This window comes from Manis javanica, chromosome 16 (genome assembly GCF_040802235.1).
Source record: "Manis javanica isolate MJ-LG chromosome 16, MJ_LKY, whole genome shotgun sequence".
NCBI lineage: Eukaryota > Metazoa > Chordata > Mammalia > Pholidota > Manidae > Manis > Manis javanica.
The window spans coordinates 48,934,896-48,957,781 of NC_133171.1; the positions used below are offsets into that span (position 1 = coordinate 48,934,896).

At 41.2% G+C, this 22,886-nt stretch overlaps 1 protein-coding gene across 8 annotated transcripts in view; it reads left to right on the forward strand.

The window, feature by feature from the left end:
• LOC108384816 (platelet-activating factor acetylhydrolase) overlaps window positions 1-17,342 on the forward strand; it is a 38,738-nt gene extending 21,396 nt beyond the window's left edge. For 7 of the 8 annotated variants that reach the window (XM_037005777.2, XM_037005788.2, XM_037005832.2 and 4 more), the window contains 10 exons: window positions 4,415-4,536; window positions 4,977-5,121; window positions 6,670-6,763; window positions 8,816-8,884; window positions 9,446-9,569; window positions 10,412-10,525; window positions 11,637-11,728; window positions 12,927-13,097; window positions 15,346-15,494; window positions 15,937-17,342. In XM_037005777.2, coding sequence (XP_036861672.2) covers window positions 4,415-4,536; window positions 4,977-5,121; window positions 6,670-6,763; window positions 8,816-8,884; window positions 9,446-9,569; window positions 10,412-10,525; window positions 11,637-11,728; window positions 12,927-13,097; window positions 15,346-15,494; window positions 15,937-16,079 — 1,223 coding nt within the window. In that variant the 3' untranslated portion in view covers window positions 16,080-17,342. The remainder of the gene's footprint in view (window positions 1-4,414; window positions 4,537-4,976; window positions 5,122-6,669; window positions 6,764-8,815; window positions 8,885-9,445; window positions 9,570-10,411; window positions 10,526-11,636; window positions 11,729-12,926; window positions 13,098-15,345; window positions 15,495-15,936) is intronic. The other variant, XM_037005824.2, reaches the window with a different exon arrangement.
• The last annotated feature ends 5,544 nt before the right edge of the window (window positions 17,343-22,886 follow it).

The window sequence follows — 22,886 nt, forward strand, 5'->3', positions numbered from 1 at the left end:
TCTTATTAAAACCAAGCTGAAGGAAAATAGGAAGGGACATACACATGTAAGTTCTATACCACAAAACTGTATCATTTAGAGCGTGGTCATTCGACCTTCCTCCGCCCTGTGTCTTCCTTCATGAGGAGCCTGGTACACTGTCAGAGAGCAGGAACTCCAGAGCCATGGCTGGGTTAGCTGCAGGCTGGTGAGCCTTCTCCACAGCCCCCTGGCACTGGCCAACCACAGGGCCCTGAAGACCTATACCCAAATCTGGGTCAGCTCAGCTGTTCCTAAAAGCGTGTCCTGGAATAAGCAGACCTATAGCCTTACCTGGATGGGTGGTTCCTGAGTGCTGAGTGAGGGGGATTTCCAGCAGAGCAAGAGATAATAACCAGGGCACTCTTAGGGTATTGGAGAAGGTTCTCAGGGTCTTCATGGAGCTGAGATCTCAGAAGGAGAATCCTGTGCCACTTGGAACCCTCTGATGGCTCTAGAACTGAACTCCCAGTTCCAGAAGTAGCACCTCCAAGACAGCTGTGGGTTCTCTGGGGCTCCTCACCCAATTCTGCGAGCCAGAGCCCCCCCTTCAATCCCTCTACATCACATCACGGCTGCCTGGGGGAGGGGGCACAGGCCCCTCATCACAGAGGGAAAGGCTGGGGTAGCTCACCCCTGGGTCATTGGGACTGGGTATCTCCCTGTTACACCATGAAACTGGCTCTGTGGACAGTCTTAAATGGACAGAAAGCCTTTTGCAATTCTAAATAGACCCTAAATGTTAGCTTTATAAGTAAAATTGCTTTTCTTCCCCTCCTTGGATTTTGCATCTACCTGAAGGGAAAATGGTATGGTCTAGTTTAGATCTGCTAAAACTTCTTTAAGGGCTTGAATTTGGGTAGCCGGAGTTAATCTACTCCAGGTAAGAGACAAACAATATCAGCTGCTGCCTATTATGGACCATATTCTGTGCTCGGTGCTTATATTACCACTTCAGTCTTACCACGGTCCTGCAGGCAGATCGGGTGCTTTTATCCCCACTTTACAAACAAGGAAAAGAGAGGGGAGTAAATTGCTTAGGCCAGAGCATATGGCTTATAAGAGGTACAGCTTACGTACAAAATACGATCACCTGGCTCCAACACCCAAGGTCCATTCATCTCATCTTCTGCCTTCCTTGGAATTACTTCCTACCATTTGGCCATGAATTGCTGACCCATGTGTCAGACCAGATGGGCTGGTACCTTAGTCCAGTGGGTCTTAAACTTTAATAGCCACACCTTTTCTGATTCAGGAGAATTGGGATGAGTCTTGAGATCCTGCATTTCCAAGCCCCAAGGTTTCTCCAGTGATGCTGGCCCATGGACCAACTTTAGCAGCAAGGCCTTATGAATCAAAAGGCTCATCACTGGAGGTGCTTCACACATTAGTTAGCAGTGTGGAGGATGTAAATGGGCTTCTCCTAATGACTCAAAGTCTTTCTGGGTGATCCCCTATGATACTGATGCAGGTGCCATGACTGACATCGCTCTAGGTGCCTTCGTGGCAGAGTCTGTCTAGCAGGGTAACCAACTCTCACACCCCATAGAGGGAAAGGAGTGGGTAAGTTGATTCTAGAAAATGCAAAGACTGGATATTTTAATCCATAGACTCACTATCTTGAAATTAAATACGGACTTACTGGGGTTTAGAAAGAACAGGTAAAACCACAGATGTGTTGGAAGGTCTTAGCATCAGAGAGAGAAAAAGCTTCCAGAGTGGAGCGTAAAAGATGGATAGCTTTGAATATAAACATAAGCAACATTTTCCTGAACAAATCTCTTCGGACAAGGGAAACAAAATAAAAAATGAACAAATGAGACCACATTATGCTAAAAAGCTTCTGTACAGCAAAGGACACCATCAGCAGAACAAAAAGGCATCCTACAGTATGGGAGAATATATTTGTAAATGACAAATCCAAGAAGGGGTTAACATCCAAAATATATAAAGAACTCACATGCCTCAACACCCAGAAAGCAAATAACCCTATTAAAAAATGGACAGAGGATATGAACAGACACTTCTCCAAAGAAGAAATTCAGATGGTCATCAGGCACATGAAAAGATGCCCCACATTGCTAATTACCAGGGAAATGCAAATTAAAACCACAATGAGATATTACCTCATGCCATTTAGGATGGCCAACATAGAAAAGACTAGGAACAACAAATGCTGGCAAGGATGTGGAGAAAGGGGAACCCTCCTACACTGCTGGTGGGAATGTAAACTAGTTGAGCCATTGTGGGAAGCAGTATGGAGGTTCCTCAAAAAACTAAAAATAGAAATACCATTTGATCCAGGAATTCCACTCCCAGGAATTTACCCTAAGAGTGCAGTTTCCTAGTTTGAAAAAGACATATGCACCCCTATGTTTATCGCAGCACTATTTACAATAGCCAAGAAATGGAAGTAACTTAAGTGTCCATCACTAGATGAATGTATAAAGAAGATGTGGTACATATACACAATGGAGTATTATTCAGCCATAAGAAGAAAACAAATCCTACCATTTGCAACAACATGGATGGAGCTAGAGGGTGTTATGCTTAGTGAAATAAGCCAGGCCAAGAAAGACAAGTACCAAATGATTTCACTCATCTGTGGAGCATAAGAACTGGGGAGGATGGATGGGAAGGGAGGGAGAAGGGGAATAAGGGCCATTATGATTAGCACACATAATGTGGCAGAGAGTGACATGGGGAAGACAGTATAGCACAGAGAGGACAAGTAGTGACTCTATAGCATCTTACTAAGCTGATGGGCAGTAACTGTAATGGGGTATGTGGTGGGGATTTGATAATGGGGGGAATCTAGTAACCACAATGTTGTTCATGTAAGTGTATATTAATGATACAAAAAAAGGAACGGATAGCATAAGGCATCGATGGAAACAAGAGACCAGTGGCAGTGAAAACCTTAGTTTGGCTCATTTTCACAAATATTTATTGAGCACTGATAGGTGCCAGCCAGACATTGTGTTAAGATCTGGTAATACAAAGGCATGGATATGGCTTTTAAGAAATAGCCTAGAGGAGGAGATTGGGTTTGTAAACACACAGTTTTTATATAATATGATAGGAAGAATGATAAAAATATATACAGGGAATTGAGTTAATACTAAAAATAAATGATTGTCTGGAGGATCAGAGAAGGCTTCAGAGAAGATCTGACAACTGATCAAGATGCTAAAGGTTGAGCAGGAGTTTGCCATGGGGATTTCAAGCATTGGAAATGGAACTTACAAAGGTGCAGAGGTGCAAACAGCCCCATAGCTCAGGAGGACTGGAGCACCTGGTAAAAGCAGGAGAAGACTGTGAGGCAGTGGCTCCAAACCCTGGAGGATGCTTCTCACCGTGCCCAGGAACCTGGAATTTAACTTGTGCATGTGTGAATCTCTACACATTTCAACCCCAGAACTCTAGAAGGATAAGACTACATTTGTGCCTCAAATAGCAGGGGAAAGAGCTTAAGGAGGCATGTGTAGGTTTAAACACCACCTGCAAACTGCCTTCCAGATAGATTCCAATACATTCCCCCTTCAAGAAAAAACTACCTGGTGATAGGAAGCCATTGAAGGATAAGAAGAGTTTCCTGGTGATATTTTTGCTTTAAATCACTCCAAGAGCTTTGTGAAGGATGATTTGAAGGGGTCAAGATCCTAGGACAGTTAGCAGAGATGGCAACTGTCTGGTCAAAAGACAGTGAAGATATAAATAAGACAGTTGAGCTAGAGGGTCAAGGATGCACGGGAGAGGGAGTTCTAAGCTAAAAACACATGTTAGAAATCGATTCTTGATTGGATGGAGGGATTTGGTGAGGAAGAGGTAGGGGAGTAGGATGTTTCCCAGATTTCTGGCTTACATGCTACCCGGTTACATGATACAAGGAATTCTGGAGCTGCAGACTATGTATGTGGTTTGAGGATAAAGAGGGAGATTTGGGAGATGGTCATTTACTTTGATTTTTGACCATTGGCTTTGATGTTCCTATAGGAAGGACATCAGGTGGATATGCTCAATGGGAAGTTGTAAGCCCAGATCTAAAATGTGAGATGAAGTTCAACTTTAGGTGAAACAGATTTTGGAAGTGGTCTTTCATATGCTCTGGATAGGAGTAGAAGGTAAGAGGAAGGCTGAAAGTATTAGGAGGTGACAGTCCCAAGTGTCTTGAGAGAAAGACTATACCTGCCTCTATCTTTATACCCACACATAGTACTTTGCATACAGCACACCCTCAATAATTATTTGTGTATTTTACTAGTGAGGTATAGAAATGAAGGAGGCCAGAAACTATGGGCAGACACGTGATTTCCTTGAAATGTCTGGGGTGTATAATAAATAAAGCCTGGGGTGTAATGGATGACAACTGAGATGATATTAACCTGTCTTTCAGCATGGCTCAACAAAATACAAGCTTTGATGGCTGCTGCAATCTTTGGCCAAACTAAAATCCCTAGAGGAAATGGATCTTATTCTGTTGGCTGTACAGACTTGATGTTTGATTACACCAATAAGGTAATTATTTGATCAATACCACATACCTTTGTATCCTAATAGTGTCTGTTGCTATGACCTACTAGACCTTGTCCTCACCTGAGAATGAGTCACTTTGCCACTTGTATTGTTTCCCAGCAAGCCTTCTGCTAGGTTAAGTCATTCCCTAATTTATTGCTGGCATCTGATTAATTTATCCATAAACTCTGTATTTCCCTTCCTAATGGCTGAAACCAGGCTGCTCGTGCTTTCTTTTCACTCAGAAAGCGTATTGTTGTTTTGTTTTGCTGTTTTTTTTTAAAAACTATGTTCAATCACCACAGCAGCAAAAGCAGTTCTCTGGACCTCTTTGTGAACCACAGAGATATTCGGGTCCCCACTAATTAAATATGAAAAGTAGCTGCTGGAATACATTTGAGAAGCAACTTGACTGAAAGTACATCAATTTCTTCCCTCTGCAGGGCACCTTCTTGCGTTTGTATTATCCATCCCAAGGGGATGATTGCTCCGACACCCTTTGGATCCCAAACGAAGAATATTTTTTTGGTCTTAGTAAATTTCTTGGAACACACTGGCTTATGGGCAAAATTTTGAGCTTATTGTTTGGTAAGATGTCTGTTGATGCTGCTTTGTAGGCTCTAGAATATAAGAAAACCTTGAAAGCTGTAAACATTTCTGGCAGTTTAAACACAAAGCAGTTTTCTATAGTCTAAACTGCTCTTAAGATGACAATGAAAGTATTTCTTAAAGCCCAGGCAGTTATCAGAGAATCAAGGGTTCCCATTTTGTCCATTCTGCATAGGATGGGTGGGTGGAGGCAGTGAGGCATCAGGCTTCCCAATTGGCCCCAGCATCTCTCTATGGCTGCTGGTCTTCACTTTTACTTCTTCATACTGTGAAGCAGCAGTAATGTGGTGAGTAGAGTAGCTTGCTGATGGGACCACTACCCTGTGTGCTCTGTGCTAGAGTGCTTTCTGAAGGGCAAAATTAGAAAGCAGAGGCCACTGTAAGGCTATAGATCAAAAACAAAAGGGTGAAAGCTAATTTGTTACTTAACATACATGAAGAGACTCTACCTTCATTCCCATCGTCCACTCCCAACTGGCCAGCCTCTCACTAACACTTTCTGATGTGCATCTGTCACCAATCTGTCACATTTCGTTAACACTGATGTTTCCTTCCTTGGCTGTTGAACCAGACACTACCGCTGTTGGGCTGGTGCTAAACTATCTACAACTTCAGGCATTGATTTTAAACATCTTCTTGGAGTTTTCTTTAAAAAAAGCACACTTTATAGTGGAAATGATCAAAATTCTATAACTAAATATCTTATGGTGCTGAATAGCTTAGAAATTACTTCCGCAGCAATTACCACATTCAGTCTTCATGACCACATCCCCATTTTATATATGGGAATACGAAACGCAAGTAATCGGTGATGATAATGATGACAGTAACAACACGGCAGTGAAGGAAGAGAAGATAGTATCTTCCATTTTGAGCCCCTCACTCTGTGGCTGGACAGGTACTTCACATGTATTACCCACTTACATATAATTCTCACAAACCCTCTAAGAAAATCACTTCCTTTATTTACAGAACAGGAATCTGAAACTCAAGAGAGTTCTTTTCACTTGCCCGAGGACCCACATTAGTGGCAGAGCTGCATCCAGAGCCACATCTGAGTAGGAAGTCAAGGGTCTCTCCATCTTTCTCTTGATCGTGACCAAATTAGAAGGAGAGGTGGAGGAGGAGGGGGGGGGTCTCTGGAAGATTCTGGCTCTCGTGCAATATTCCCGAGGTTTACTAGTTTGGTTTTAGGACATTCCCTTTGAGGTTTTGCCCAAACCTAGGATTGGCAATAAGAGCAGCCTTCCTGAATACACACGTAAGCAGGAAGCTGTCTCCCCTTCAGTTCGGAGCTGGCAGTGTGAACGGATAATTAATCATCCTGTGGTCTTAGGGGAAAACCCATGGTTCAGGTCCTGACTGGTAGGTGTCTACTAGCAGACTTTATTGCATTTACTGTGAACACATAAAAACATAAATAATAAATTCCATGGATCAGGGTTTTATTACAGAGATGTAAGTTAAATTAGCCACTAACGTTCAATTTGGAGAAAACATTATTTATAATCTCCCATTGTTGTGTAGGTTCAGTGAAAACTCCTGCAAACTGGAATTCCCCTCTGAGGACCAGTGAAAGATATCCACTCATTGTTTTTTCTCATGGTCTTGGAGCATTCAGGTAATGTTTGAGAGGTGGAACAATTTTAACCCCTAGGGATCAATGACTGAGTGCATATTTTTTCTCAAAAAAAAAAAAAGATTTTGGAGTATCATACTGGCCCATCCTGGAGGAACTGGGATTCCTCAAGAGTTGGCTGTGGTCTACTGGTCAGCCATAGCTCTATTCTGTAAAGGAGTTCATTCACTCCTTCCCGTTCATGGAGACTGGCCTCAACAGAGGAGAGAAGGTATTGGATTTTGGCTGCTATTCTTCTGTATTATAATACCATCCTCTGCGGTAGTTCAGGTCTTCTGAGATACAGACACCAAGACTGAACTAGGTGTGAAAGATACTTACTGAGAGAAATGCCTGGGAAGAAGAGGGGGAAGGAGCAGGAAAAGACGAGGGGGGATTTCAGACCATGATACAGGCTGGACACTGGGGAAGGAGATGGGGAGCTGAGAAACAGGGCACGAGGAATCTCAGACTGCAGTGTGGTTCTAGGAAAGATTGGGCCAGACCCGTTCCGGAGGTGCTTGACCCAGAGGTGCTTGCCAGAGGAGTCCTGCGTCTCACAGGAACGGGCCTGCGCCAGCATCCGCACTGGGCCCCGTCACCAGGGCAGCACACGGGGTGCTCAGCTGGAGTGGCAGATTCAGAGGGGAGGAGCCAAGTGATGTCTTTAGTCAGCTCCGTTCTCCATGGCCTGAGGTCTAGTTGGGGCATCTTCATGACCCTCACACCCTCTCCGCTTCCTTCTTCCATCTTCTCAACTGCCTCCCCGTCATCTACCTCAAAAGATTATAAGACTTTCAGAAAATAAAAGGTGTCCTTTTGTTGACTAGAAGTTGGGTAGCTTCTGTAATCAGAAATTATCTTCAGTACTTTAACTCCAGTTAGTAATTATTTGATTTCTATAGACCAGTGGCTGGCAAGTTAGAATTTGAGGGCCAAATCCAGCTTGCTGCCTACTTCTGTAAAGTTTTATTAGAACATAGCCACGCTCATCCATTTTTCACATATGGCTACTTTTGTCCCACAACAGCACAGTTGAGTGGTTGTGACAAATACTGTGTGTCCCACAGAGCTGGTTATATTTACATCCAGCTTTTCAGAAAAGGTTTGCTGATCCTTGTACTAGACCATTTCCCCTTTCTGAGTAGGTCCTGTGCCTTCAGCAGTAGAAGACAGGGTTCTTACCTACCTCCTTATTCTCCATGAGCATTTCCTATCTAATGTGTGACGTAAGAGGAAAACTGTGCAGAAGAAGAGGGGTTAAAACGAGCTGCTCAGCATATGATCCTGTCCAATCATTTAAATAACAGTTAACATGTGTTTGGTATTTATCCTGTTTCAGACAGTGTTAAAAGCATGAAAAATGTATTTACTTACCTAACCCTTGCAATAATCTCACCAAGTACCATACCATTACTGCATTATCCTTCTACAGATAAAGAACTAAGGCAGAGAAAAGATAAGTGATTTTTTCAAGGTAGAAAGCTAATAAGTGGAACAAGGATTCAAATGCAGTGGTCAGACTACCAGCCCCGTTATCTTAAGCACCACAGTGTACTGCCTTCCTACCTATACTATTTTACCAAAACCTTATAAGTATCTTAAAGCAAATGCTTTATCACTCTCATTTTACAAGTAAGGACAAAAATCCATGCATGTAATTACCTAAAGTCATATAGCTGGTAAAAGGCAGGGCCAAAGATTAAAACCCAGAACTCTCAAAGGCAATATTTATAGTCACTGCACAAAGGTTTCTCAAGCTTAGTACTCTAGACCAGATAATTTCCTGTTGTAAATCATAAACTGAGCATTGTAGGGTGCTGACCAGCATCCTTCTACCTACTAAGATGACAGTAGCACCCTCCCCCAGGTGGTAATGAAAATACCACCATAGTCAAATATCCCTTGTGGGGCAAAACTGCCCCCCTTTGGGAGCCACAGCTCTCTGGTTTATCCCAGGGCTCTACTTTAGGCCTCCATGTTCCCAGGATTGTTAGTGGAGCCACCATGTAAGCATGACTGGTAATTCAAGGCTTCCCTCTTTTTGTTTTGAAGGACGATTTATTCAGCTATTGGCATTGACCTGGCATCTCATGGGTTTATAGTAGCTGCTGTAGAACACAGGTATGTCACCTGGTATGTAGCTGAACTCTGATTTTCATGAAGCTTTATAAAAAATAATGATGGAGTTGTCAACTGTGATGACATGATGAGCAAAAAAGGAGGCTGAGTTAAACTGTCAAGAATCAGAAAAGAGGCTAATGTTTCTAGGGGTTGATCGGGTGCTGTGTTCATGCACCACTGTTTATTCTTCATAGCAACCCTGTGATATGGTTAATATGATCACTTTTTTAAAGAGGAGGAAAGTGAAGCTGAGAAAGGGTAATTTGCCCAAAGCCCCTTAGCAAGTGCCAGTGCTGGGATTTGATTCCAGGAGTGAGTTTTCAGCACAGCCTCCCAGAATTGTGTACATAGGATGGGCTGAGTTTGAGTTTACCTGCAACACTGTCTTTTTTGTAGAACTCCCTTGGAGTCTCTTTGATTAGAAAAAAAAATTAAATGTAGAGTGAGAAGAAAGAGAAGTCAGAAAAATCAGAGTGAAGTTGAGTCACAGATGGGGATGAGGAGGATGGGGGAGATGAAGAGAAAGAGCAAGCGTAAGCAGTCGCTCTGTTTGTATTGTAGAGATGGCTCCGCATCCGCGACGTACTACTTCAGTGACCAGACTGCTGCAGAAATAGGAAACAAGACCTGGCTCTACTTTAAAATCCTAAAACCAGGAGAGCAGCTGCCTCTACGACATGAGCAGGTACATTGCAGTAGGTGGACAGCTGATGTGGTGGCTCAAAAAGCATCCAAGTGATGATATTTGCAACTCTACATTTACAGATGGCAAGCTGAGCTCCAAGCTCTCTTGCTTCCCATTCCCAGAGGATTCTCTGCATAATACCCTTCCTGCAATGAAATGTCTAGATAGGAAAAACAGAGACAAACACAAAAATCCTGAGAGATAACTGAACACACATTGTTCTTTTGCATTAGAATTTCTAATTCTAATAGAATTTCAAAAGGGCTGGAAAATAAATTCATAGGTACTGTTCGCTCTGAGGCAATATTAAAAAGACTAATTTTCAGAAAGGTAGTGAAGACTAGTGTTGAGTTCAGGCCTTCGAATCCAACTTTCTATGTTTGAATCCTGGCACCATCACTTTGCAGCCGGGCCACCTTGGATGTTATTCTGTTTTGGCTTCTGTGTTTTCTCTGTTACAAAATAATGACTGATAACAGTATCTTTCTCACAGGCCTGTCAGGAAGGTTGAATGAACTAAAAGCCCACTTTTGTGTGCTTTATAGTGGGTGTTTTACATATGTTATTGTATGTGTCCGAATTGCATTTCACTGAGGTAGGCATTATTATACAAAAAGTGGAAGCTCAGAGAAGTTAAGTAAATCATCTGAAGTCACACAGTGGGTAAGCAACAGAGCAGGATTTGCCTATGTTATTATGCTAGGTGGTATTTTAATCACTAATCGCTTAGATATTTCCAGCTTCTAAGCAATCAAGCATTTTCCCCATATGCAACCTCTTGACAAACTTGAAGTGTTTTGACTTATTACTTTGTCATTTCCTTCTTCTAATAATCATATTAGGTACAGCAAAGAGCAAAGGAGTGCTCCCAAGCTCTCAGTTTGATTCTTGACATTGATTGTGGAAGGCCAGTGAAGAATGTATTAGATTTAGAATTTGATGTGGAACAGCTGAAGGTGAGCTTAAACAAAGCCATTTTCCCCTGCCCTGTAGTTCTTTACCGTCTATTTTACTGATTTAACACAGGTACAACATGATAAAGGGCTACAGAAATGAAGCATAGGTAAAGGATGGCAGCAATGAAGAGTGTATGCAGGTCAGCTGTATATGAAATTGCCAACAGCCAGTTTTGATCTACACAAGTGACAAGTTCATATGGTTCGATTCAGTGCCTCCAGTGGCAGTGTACTCATTTCTTGGATGGCTCCTGCCTGTTTTTGAGCTTGAACCTGGAACACTGGTAAAAAATTTTTTACAGAATGTTGGAGGAGATGGACGAGTATCAGAGTGGGCAGCATGGAGAAAGTCTCGAATGTGTGTGTGGAGACTGGAGTACAGGGAATAACAGGAAACCGAAGTACTTTAGTGTGGCAAAAGATGATCATCTGTTCTCCAGACACGGTGGAGTTGTTGTTTCTCAACCAGCCACTCTTTCTTCTGTCTCCAGGCCTTACACGTTGTCAGCTTGGCCTCACACCCTTCCTCCTAAGTCCTGCTTTATTTTCAACTCATGTCAGGCATCACCTCCTCCCACAAGCTTTCTTGGCCTCACTGCCTACCCTTGGGTACTGGGTTAGCTACAATCTGTGCTACTGGCTCCACCCTATTGTATTGCATCATGTATCTGTATCTCTTTCCTTCCTGATAGGCTTTGAGCTCCCTGAAAATGAACTACAGTGCCTGGAACAGGGCAGGTGCTCAATAGATACTCATGGAATGAACAAACTAATAAACATAATGTGGAGAGGGTGCAGCCAGCAATGATGTTGATGGTTCATGTGTGGGTGACTAGGAAGACCATTAAGTTTACTTCTGAGCTCTTCCAAATGCTCAGCATATATGTGTGCATGTGTGTGTATGTATCTGCATATATATATGCATGTGTGTGTATTTACATGTGTGCACATATATATGTGTGTGTATGTGTGTATAAATTTCTTTTAGGAGAAACCAAGGGGCCTTAACCATGCCTGTGAAATAAGTAATAATTTTATGACTCACAAAATCATTTAATCTATTTTCTAACAACCTATGAGATACTTACAATTTTATATCATTTTCACCTAGGACTCTATTGACAGGAATAAAATTGCAATAATTGGACACTCTTTTGGTGGAGCCACAGTTATTCAGGCTCTTAGCAAAGACCAGAGATTCAGGTAAGAGACTGAGGCAGAGAGAGAGAACTAAGTTATTGGAAGTGGGGCAGTGATAACCCATGTGACTCAGGATTTTTAAATCAAATTCTTAATGAGGACAAGATCCTTTGGAGTTTACAAGTCTATTATTTTGCTATAAAGTACTCTATATGAATTCTTCTAGGCAGAAACCAGCTAGTTCTCTTGCTATTAAAAGCTTTCCACATTTCTATACATTTTCTCTCAACATTCTTATTTATATGCTTAAGGGCTTAACATTTTCATTTGAAAATTTATCTTTAAATATGCATTTTATCTGCGACATACTGATTGTGATAATAATATTGCCATCTTATAATATTTCTAGACTTCCCCAATAGGCAGGACATATTTTCATTAATTCTTTTCTCCATCTTTTAAGATGGAGTGAGGCCTGACATTACACAGTTATTTGCATGGGAGTCAGGGCCAGACCCCAGTCTTCTAACTTGAAGAGATAGTTTCTTTCTTGAGCCACATCATCCCAGCCTGATGAGGTCATGCAGAGCCAGTCATAAAGAAAGTGGGTAGGATCGTTTCTGAAACTTCATCTCACATTTCTTAAAATCTGTTTTAATCTAAGGAAATTCTCTTCCGTCCCTTTAGCACTTAAGATGGAGTGTCCCAAAGGGGAAGCAACATAGAATAAACTCACTTTTAAAAAGAAAGTTACATTTTCAAATGATTTGCCCTATGTTTTTCTTCAGCCCCAGACATGTCCAGGTGAAGCACTTCTAAATATAAGAAAATGGGTGCAATTTTTACTCCAAAAAAGTATCATAAATAGAGACAGCCTGTCCAGAAGCTGTGAAAGCACAGAAGCTATAGTGCATGTATTGTATTTTCTTTCAGACACCCCACAATGTCAAAGAAATTACTACTTATTAAAAATTTATTTTTAATACAATGTAATGATAAATAATAATTTTAAGATATTGTATCTTTCTAAAGGTCACAATTCCTAAATGCCTCCTAAAGAAAATGATAATAAAATTTCAAGTCCGCTACCTTATTAAGCTTCTCATATCCCCTTCGGACACCAAAATATAGAATACCAGTGAGATTACCCGTAATAAACTAGTGTGGTGTGTGTCCATCCATCAGAGCATTGTTAGAAATTCCTGTATGTCAGCTGGTGTGTAACCAGACCTTCTTTATCATTGTCGACAAATATCTTTAGATGCGGAATCGCACTGGATGCATGGATGTTTCCAGTGGGTGATGAAGTATGTTCCAGAATACCTCAGCCCCTCTTTTTTATCAACTCAGAACGGTTCCAATACCCTGCTAATATTATCAAAATGAAAAAATGCTATTTACCTGGAAGAGAGAGAAAAATGATTACAATCAGGTAAGTATTAGTAGGTGACATATTTCATCATCTGAAACAGAAACTTGAGACATGGATAAACATTGATACCATTTGGTGGCCATTATAGAATCGTTAAATCCGTGTTCAGACTTCCAGTAAGGGAAACTCTTAGATAACCTCAGGTTCTAATGCATTTAGGCTTGCTTTTTTAAAAGGCAAATGTTTTGAGTAGTGTTAATTTATGTAGCTCATATACTGATAATTAGAATTTGCATTAGGATTCATGCAATTTTATCTGGAAATAAGAAAAGGCCCACAAATTTTGGGGATGGGGGAGGAGGACGTATTCCATCACAAGGCTAGGCTAGGAACTCTTTTTAAAAAAAGGTCAGATCATCTGTTGAGGCCTACAATGTGTTTACCTGTTTACAAAGTATGACTTTATAAATTCCCACAAGCTGTAACGGGGTCCCCGTGAGTGTTGGCAATATGCTTACATCATGGACATGAAAACGAAATCTCAATAGGATTTTGAACTCACAATGAAATATTCACAATGAAAAGCTAACATAACATAGAGCCCATCCCTCTCCCACATGAAACCGGGTTCATTTAGGAGGACAGAAGCAGTGGCAAGAAGGAAACACATGCCAGCAGAGGCAAGAGTGTGGGTTCAGAGAATGGGGGGGGGGTCTTTTCCAACTGAGGTGGTCAGAAGAGGCTGCTTGGAAGATATGGGAGCAGAACTGGATCTCGAAGAGATAGATGGTGAGGAAAGGTCCGGGTATTTTAGGTAAGGACTTCAATTTAGCTTATTTGTATGTGCAAGCCTATTTAATTCTAAGACAGAAATAATACAGAATGCCCAATCTTCCCTCAACAGTACTTCCTTACTAGGCTCTCACTCTATCTTTGTTTCTTCCCTTCTCTGCTAGAAACCTTGAACGAATAGCTTATTATTTCATATGTCATGCCCCTAGTGCACTTCCGCTTTGACTCCTATGCTCTAGCTTGCTGAACCCCCACCAGTGTACCGAAACTGGTGCTACTGAGGATGTAAGAGGCCCAGCAGCCTACTTGCAATCTCAGCCTTTCTCTCTGCCTCTCTTCCACACTGTTGGCTATTCCTGGTTCTTTACCCCGGGCCGCCCCAGTCCTGCTCCTCCCATCATTCAGACTGCCCCCCTTTACCTCCCCCACTCTCTCCTCCTCAAGCCACTCCATGTTAGGGGCATCCGGGCTTCTGCCCTCAGCGCTCCCATGACCCTGACTCTATCTTCTTTATGCTTCTCACAATCACATTTCAACTGCAATGTGGAGAAGAGTGACAGGGAGTCAGGGGGCTCTGTTTTGAATACAGATAATGAAAGGAATGGTGGTCTGCTTACAAGTAGCATGAAGTAGAGGAAGAGTTGCCTGGGTGGGGCTGAAAGGATGTATTTTAATTTTGGAATGTCTTAGCTTGAGACGGGGAACCTGGTAGAGATGCCTCGCCACAAACTGGGCAACTATAGAATTTGTATGTTACAGATGAAACCTTTGGAGTAGATGAGACAGCAAAGTGAGAATAGAATTGGTGAGAACAGAATCTTGAGGAATGCCTACATTTACATGTAGGAGTAGAGGCAGTGGAGAAAGAGCAGTTAGGGAAAGAACGGAGGGTGCAAACAAGGGAAGAGAAGGTCAAAGAAATAGAGGGGGAAAAAAAGTGAGAAAAAGTCAAGTGTTAAATATCCCAGAGATAGTGGAAAATGAGCACTAAAAAAGGCCATTCTGTTTGGAGTTAGGCTGCTGGGAGATTTAAAGGGCAGAATATGCAATATATATATAAGGTGCTTATAGTTTAATACAAAGAAAAGTGCTGATTTTTAAAAATCTACTTAATCTAAGGCTTAAATGCCAAGTGTTTTGCTTAGCATCAGATAAACATCAAAGGAGCCAGTTTCTCTAGGTCAGGGTCCCATCAGTACATAACACATTACAGCTACGCAAATTGGAAGTACTCTAGTCCACTAAAAAGCTGGAATCATTTCTTCTAAACCCAAAATGGCAAGTAAGACAGGAATCTTTGAGTTGTTTATCTAGAAGGGGAGATGAATATACATTCTCAGATCCCTAAATGAATAGCCTGTGACCCTCAAATACATCTAAGGAGGTCAGATCTACAAGTTTTGTTTCCTTGGTTTTCAGTCAACAGACCAACCAGGCCAGTATTTATCCTGCACCCTAACTATAAAAATAATTTTGTCAAACAATGTGCTTTGTAAATGTCTTATTTCTCTTTCAGGGGTTCAGTCCATCAGAATTTTGCTGACTTCACTTTTGCCACTGGCAAAGTAATTGGATACATATTCACATTAAAAGGAGAAATAGATTCAAAGGTAGCCATCGATCTTAGCAGCAAAGCTTCATTAGCATTCTTACAAAAGCATTTAGGTAAGAAATTAACAATCTTTCACGACAGTAAACCAGGTGATTCTCAGGACAGCTGCTTATTTTAGTGTTACATTGATCCCATTTTAACTGTCTCTGGTTAGTTTACAATGTAACCTAGCAGTAAATCAGTTTGAAAACAAAAACTGGAGTTTAATTTTACTGCTTTGCATACTATATATCATAGACAGCACGTCTGCCTGTTAAAGAAACGTCTTTCTCTGAAGACTGGGGTGTACGCCCATCCTGAGGACAGAACAGTGCCTCAATCCCATCTCATTCAAGGGCACCCGCTGAAGCCATGTGGCAGCTCTCATGGAACACCTTGCTTCCAAATTCACAATGCAGTTTGGGTAATTTGTGATGCTATGCTGCCACCTAGAGGCACCGAACTGTATAATGTTCACAGAAGTGTAACGTGTTTATGAACATTTATGTTTTACAGAACTTGAGAAAGACTTTGATCGGTGGGATTCTTTGATTGAAGGGGAAGATGATAATCTTATTCCAGGGACCAACATTGACACAATCAGCCAATATGTCAGTCTACAGAATTCTACAAGAATAGAGAAATACAATTTAGACTAAAAGCACTTTTTTAAAGTCTTGCTTAGAGACTATCTTAAAGTGTGTGTGTGTGTATGTATGATTTTAATGTACTTTTCTCAAATAACTTATATTAAAAAGTGTAGGCTATCCCATAATAATGATTGAAGTCTAGATTAAGATTCTTTTTTCATTTAAATGTGAAGAAATACTGCTGTATATAAAAATCATAACCAGCCTAAATTTTAATTTTACTAAAAGGATCCTTTTTAGTGTCAAAATTAATAACTGCTTTTATATTACTCTAATTGAAAAGTATATTAAAACAAGGACAATGCCAAAGAAAACATGTTGATGAAATAACGCTCCCTAAAATTACAATAAAAACAGATTTCTTGCCTCTTTTTTCTGTTATGAGTAGAACTGAGTTTTAGCAACATAGTATTCTAGGTAGAATTTGGCACTACTTCCCTCTGACTCTTGGTCATGTTAAGAAAATTAGATCAAGCAGATAATAAAGCCATTGTTTTACCACAGGATTAGTGATTCTGTACAATTTCAATATGATGACTAAATGGGGAGCAGATAAGGGAAAGAATTTTGGAGACAAAGCAAAGGCAGAAGATTGAAGTGGATTAAAACACAGTTGAAAATTTCTGGGACTTCCACTCCTAGGAATTTACCCAAAGAAAACAACTCAGATTCAGAAAGACATATGCAGCCCTATGTTTATCGCAGCACTATTTACAATAGCCAAGATGTGGAAGCAACCTAAGTGTCCATCAGTAGATGAATGGATAAAGAAGATGTGGTACATATACACAGCAGAATACTATTCAACCGTAAGAAAGAAACAAATCCTACCATTTGCAACAACATGGTTGAAGCTAGAGGGTGTTATGCTTGGTGAAGTGAGTCAGGCGGAGAGGGACAAGTACCAAATGATTTCTCTTCATTTGTAGAGTATAACAACGAAGCAAAGCTGAAGGAGCAGAATAGCAGCAGACTCACAGACACCAAGAAGGGACTAGCGGTTACCAAAGGGGAGGGGTGGGGGAGAGAGGGAGAAGGGGATTGTGGGGTATCATGATTGGTGTATATGGTGTGTGTGGAGTCACTAGGAAGACAGCGTAGCTCAGAGAAGATAAATAGGGACTCTGTGGAATCTTACTGTGGACAGTGACTGCAGTGAGGTATGGGGGGGACTCGATAATAAGGGTGAATGTAATAACCACATTGTTTTTCTTGTGAAACCTTCATAAGAGTGTATATCAATGATACTTTAATTAAAAAAACAGTTGGAAATTTGTTTACAGTCACTTTAATGCTTTATCTGACAAATTTACTTATTAAAGGAAGGTAAGACAGCCCAGAGATTCCAACTAAAACACATTATTCACCCAAAGGCCACAAAGGAAACATTCAGAATAACTTTTAGACTGCTTTATTTTCCAATTTATTTTATTTAATAAATGTTTTTAAAATCTCTATGCAGTAGTGGAAGTCAAATGGAACAATAAATGGAAGTAAAAAGCTAACTTAAAAATTATGCACTTACACATCTGGGAGCCATAGGAAGTGGTTTTTTTGTTGTTTCCCAAGAGGTACAAAAATATATGCCACTCATTAGCTGAGTATATTTTAGTTTAAGTATGGTCTTGTTTCTATGAATTCTCCATAATTAAGCTTAATTTACCATGTGTGAAGAGGGTTAGTCAGTAAGCAAACCTGGTTAACTATTCCACCCCTAACCCTTTTGCCCTTAATAAGTTGTGTATTCCAATTTGGCATTTCAGGCCTATTTTAACGTTTTAAGGTACAAAATCACTCATTTGAGATATCTGATATTCTATCCTCTAGCTACTTAGGTTAAAAATTTTTAAATAGAGACTTAAACTCCTTAGCACAGAACTGAGGACTTTTTCTGTAGTCTGGCCCTAACACCTTCTCTGACATTTCCTCCCAGTATTTCACAACTCTGTCTACTACACGAATGAACCAAATTTGTCTATTCATTATCCCAGGGACAAGCAATAAACTCATCTCCCTCAACTGTGTTTGATTCAAATCTTCCTTTCTACTTGTTGAAACTATACCCAGTTTTTAAGCTCTTATTCTCACTATCCCCATCAGGCTTCGGGGGCTGATAATGTTCCCTGTGCATACGTCTGTCCCTACTGTCACAGCAAACCATCTGATTCACTTTAGAAATGGGTAGCCCTGTTGCCTTCGTGTACCATCCCATAGCACCCCCCCTTAAGATCCTTTGTTGGTGGTACATGAAGACGATGACAGGAGAAAATAAGTGCTGGAAGGATCCAATGAGTTCCAGCTAAAAACTAACCTAGCACACTATTGCTGAGTATCTTTCTGGGGAACAAGGAAATATTTATTGAGTATCTTCTACTTTCCAAGTACCTTACATGAATTATGTCTAATCTTAGAAACACTGCAAGAAACATCTTATTATTCCCATTTTACAGGTATGGAAGATAAGATAAAGCTCAAAGATGTTACATAACCAGCCCAGGTCACATATCTTGTAAACTGCATATTGCTAGAACCTGTTTCCTAAAGCCAGGATCCATACTTTGCATACTCCCATCTATACAAAGCCATGTTTTAAAGGCATGGACTTTAAAGCTAGATGGATCTGGGTTTGATCAAGCATCTGAGACTCACTAGGTCTTTGACATTAGGCAAGTTATTTAACTTCTCTAAAAAGCTTTAATTTTCTCTGAGATCTAATCTGTGCATCTCAGAGTCAAGGATTAGATGACAACATGCATTTAAAGTACCAGTGAGTGACTAACACATAAGAGTTAACATTTAATATTACTATTTCCCCCATTATAGACTTGTGATTCCACTACAGATATTCCCAAACCAGATATTCCAGAATCCTATTTCCTTTTTCATGAAATGAGACCACCAGACCTTTAAGGATAAATTTTATTCAAATCTTGCATCACATTAGAATACTTCCAAATTCAAACATAATATTAGTCAAATGTTTAAACAGACAAGTCAAAGTTGCAGAAACAGAACAAAATATTCTGAAGAAGTTACTATGAACAAAAAGTCATCCTCCTAAGTAGCATCGTATAATAGTTATAAACCTATCATTTTTAATTTAAAACACTTTATTCAAAGGAAACCATAGTAGTTTTTTTAAACGTTAGTAATGTGTTAGCAAGTTGAGCAAAATAAACCTCCCAACTTATTAGAAACATAACACATTTAAAGGGAGAAGGAAAATCCCAGATCCACATGTGCAGCAATATCCCTAAAATACACAGCACAGTCATTTGAGAGCTATTTTTGTTTCTGACACATCAAAGTTTTAAAAAATGACAACTTCTTGTGATTACATGCTCTTAGTTTTCTCAAATACTCTGTTGGTCTGGATAAGAGTCCACTTGCTTAAGAGCAGTTTCTCACTGGCCACATCTATGGCTCCACCGTTAAATCTCCATCACCTTCAGACCCCTTTTCTGAAACAAGAAGAAAAAAACCTCAAATCGAGAAAGAAACATGAAAAGAATCAAACAAACTACATGGATGCCACCAAAAACATTTAATTGGGGAAATTTTGAAATATTAAATTTTAAGCAAATTAAAAATGGGGAGAAGGGACGTGAGTATTCTAATTATTGTAGAGAATTGTTCCTACAGAAATGTTTTTTCTCTTCTTAGTATTTTGGTTCTCACACTCTACCTATTATCAAGCAAAGTTTCTCTAAAAGATTATGAAATTGGCATATGTTGTATTTTGCTAGAATGACATAAACAAGGCTAATAACTAATTAGTCCTTATTCTCTGAGCATGTATATTTTTTACATACTGCAAAAGGCACCAAGAGCCGACAGCATTCACAATGTGCCTCAATTCTAAGAACAAGTGTGTTATTTATGTACAAGACTATGCCATAACCAGGTTATTCCAACAAATTGAATCTTATGTAGATAAACTAAAAATCCAGAAAAAATCCCAAGACATCCTTTAGCATGCAAAGAATGTTTGAATACTTGAACTAATTAACACTGAGAACATGCTATAATGTATGAATTTCTCAGATTCACAATCTAATTTTCAAGATGAATTCACTCAACAAACAAATTTCCTATGATATTTCAAGAAACCCTCTTCTTGGTTATTTCTCCCCATAAGCACATTTCACATTTCCAGCTAAAGAGTTTCATTTTTTTCTTTTCTCCTACTAACACCCAAGGACATTGATAAGCCATTTTGTTTGAGGATTCAGGGTAATGATATCTTTAAGATTTGGCTATCTGGGTGATAAAAGCATTTTAAAAACACAAGTTACCTTTAAGGGCAGTACTATCCAATGTCATGATGTAAAGATCTTTTCCCACTGGAATATAACCTAACAAAAGAAACCTCTGAATTAATACCAATTTTTTATTATAGACACAAAATAATCAAAATGGTAAACAACAAAAAACTAATTCTTTAAAAGTAGGGCAAACCGATTTCATAGTGAAGAATCACTTCAAGTACATTTTTTATTTTTCAAATATTCATTTCTCTGAAACATCTCCACTGGAGCATTCCACACAGGGAGGAAGGTATGCTTTTCCAATTTTAAGCTCCCTACGATCCACAACTTTGGAGTTTGGTGCATTGTTTACAGAGATGCTACTCAAGCATATTAACCACGGTGAGCCACAGATACTTTATTAAAGACTTAATAAAGGGTATTTCTCCTATATTCCATTCAACAACAAATAGCACTGTGTGCATGCATGATGACTATACAGAAATTAATTCATGAGACATATTCTTATGGTGAAATGAAATAGCTTAAATGAAAAAAAATTTTTTAAAAATGTAGTCAGGCGGGAGCCAAGATGGCGGCGTGAGTAGAGCAGTGGAAATCTCCTCCCAAAAACACATAGAGCTATGAAAATATAACAAAGAAAAATCTTCCTAAAATAGAGACCACAGGACACAGGACAACATCCAGACCACATCCACACCTGCAAGAACCCAGCGCCTTGTGAAGGGGGTAAGATACAAGCCCCAGCCCGGCGGGACCCGAGCGCCCCTCCCCCCGGCTCCCGGCGGGTGGAGAGAAACCGGAGCAGTTTTTTTTTTTGGCGAGCGCTTTTTGGAAGCCTTAGAGGGACGGGCCCCCGTTGCTGGGGAGGCAGGGTGGCGGGACCGGTGAGGAGGTGCCTGGGAACAGCGCCGGAGGACAAAGAATATCCCGCGTTTCTCCCTGCGAGACCTGGGGGCGGGTGCCTGAGACCGGTGCCTGAGGACGGAGGAGGTCGCGCGTTTTTCCCCTTTTTTTTTTTCTCTTTATGGCAAGCGCTTTTTGGAAGCCTTGAAGGGACGGGGACCCCAGTGCTAGGGAGGCACGGTGGCGGGACTGGTGAGCGGGTGGCTGGGACCGGCGCCTGAGGATAAAGAATATCCCCCGTTTTTCCCTGCGGGACCGGTGGGCGGGTGCCTGAGACCGGCACTTGAGGACAGAGGAAATCGCGCGTTTTTCCCCCTTTTTTTTTCTCTTTTCTGCGAGTGCTTTTTGGAAGCCTAAAAGGGACAGGGACCCCGGTGCTAGGGAGGCAGGGCGGCGGGACTGGTGAGCGGGTGCCTGGGACCGGCACCTGAGGACAAAGAATATCCCGCATTTTTCCCTGTGGGACCGGTGGGTGGGTGCCTGAGACCAGCACCTGAGGACGGAAGAAATCGCGCGTTTTTCCCCTTTTTTTTCTCTCTTTTTGCCAAGTGCTTTTTGGAAGCCTTGAAGGGACAGGGACCCCGGTGCTAGGGAGGCAGGGCGGCAGGACTGGTGAGCGGGTGCGTGGGACCAGTGCCTGAGGACAAAGAATATTGAGCGTTCCTTCCCTGCGGGACTGGTGGGTGGGTGCTTTTTGGAAGCCTTGAAAGGACAGGGACCCTGGTGCTAGGGAGACAGGGCAGCAGGACCAGTGCGCGGGTGCCTGGGACCGGCACCTGAGGAAAAAAAAAAAATCGCGTGTTTTTTCTTTTTTTTTTCCTTTCTGTTCCCTCTCTCATTGTTGCTGTTGTTGTTTTGGTTTGGAGAGTGCTTTTTGGAAATCTTAAAGGGGCAGGACAGGTCACTTAGACCAGAAGCAGGGAATCTGGGGATCTCTGGGCACTCTAACCCCCTGGGCAGCAGGGAGCACAGAGGCCCCTTACGGAGATAAATAGTCTCCTGGCTGCTCCCCCTCTAACGGGGCTCCACCATTTTGGAGGAACAGCCCCAGCCAGGCCAAGCCCACAGCAACAGTGGAGATAAACCCCAAAGCAACTGGGCAGGAAGCAGAAGCCCTGTCTGCGCACAGCTGCCCAGCACAAGCCACTAGAGGTCGCTATTCTCCCAGGAAAAGGCTACAAACCAACAAGAAGGGAAGCTCTTCCAGCGGTCACTTGTACCAGCTCTGCAGACTATCTCTATCACCATGAAAAGGCAAAACTACAGGCAGACAAAGATCACAGAGACAACACCTGAGAAGGAGACAGACCTAACTAGTCCTCCTGAAAAAGAATTCAAAATAAAAATCATGAACATGCTGACAGAGATGCAGAAAAAAATGCAAGAGCAATGGGATGAGATGCAGAGAAAAATGCAAGAGCAGTGGGATGAGATGCAGAGAAAAATGCAAGAGCAGTGGGATGAAGTCCGGAAGGAGATCACAGATGTCAGGAAAGAGATCACAGAAGTGAAACAATCCCTGGAAGGATTTATAAGCAGAATGGATAAGATGCAAGAGGCCATTGAAGGAATAGAAGCCAGAGAACAGGAACGTATAGAAGCTGACATAGAGAGAGATAAAAGGATCTCCAGGAATGAAACA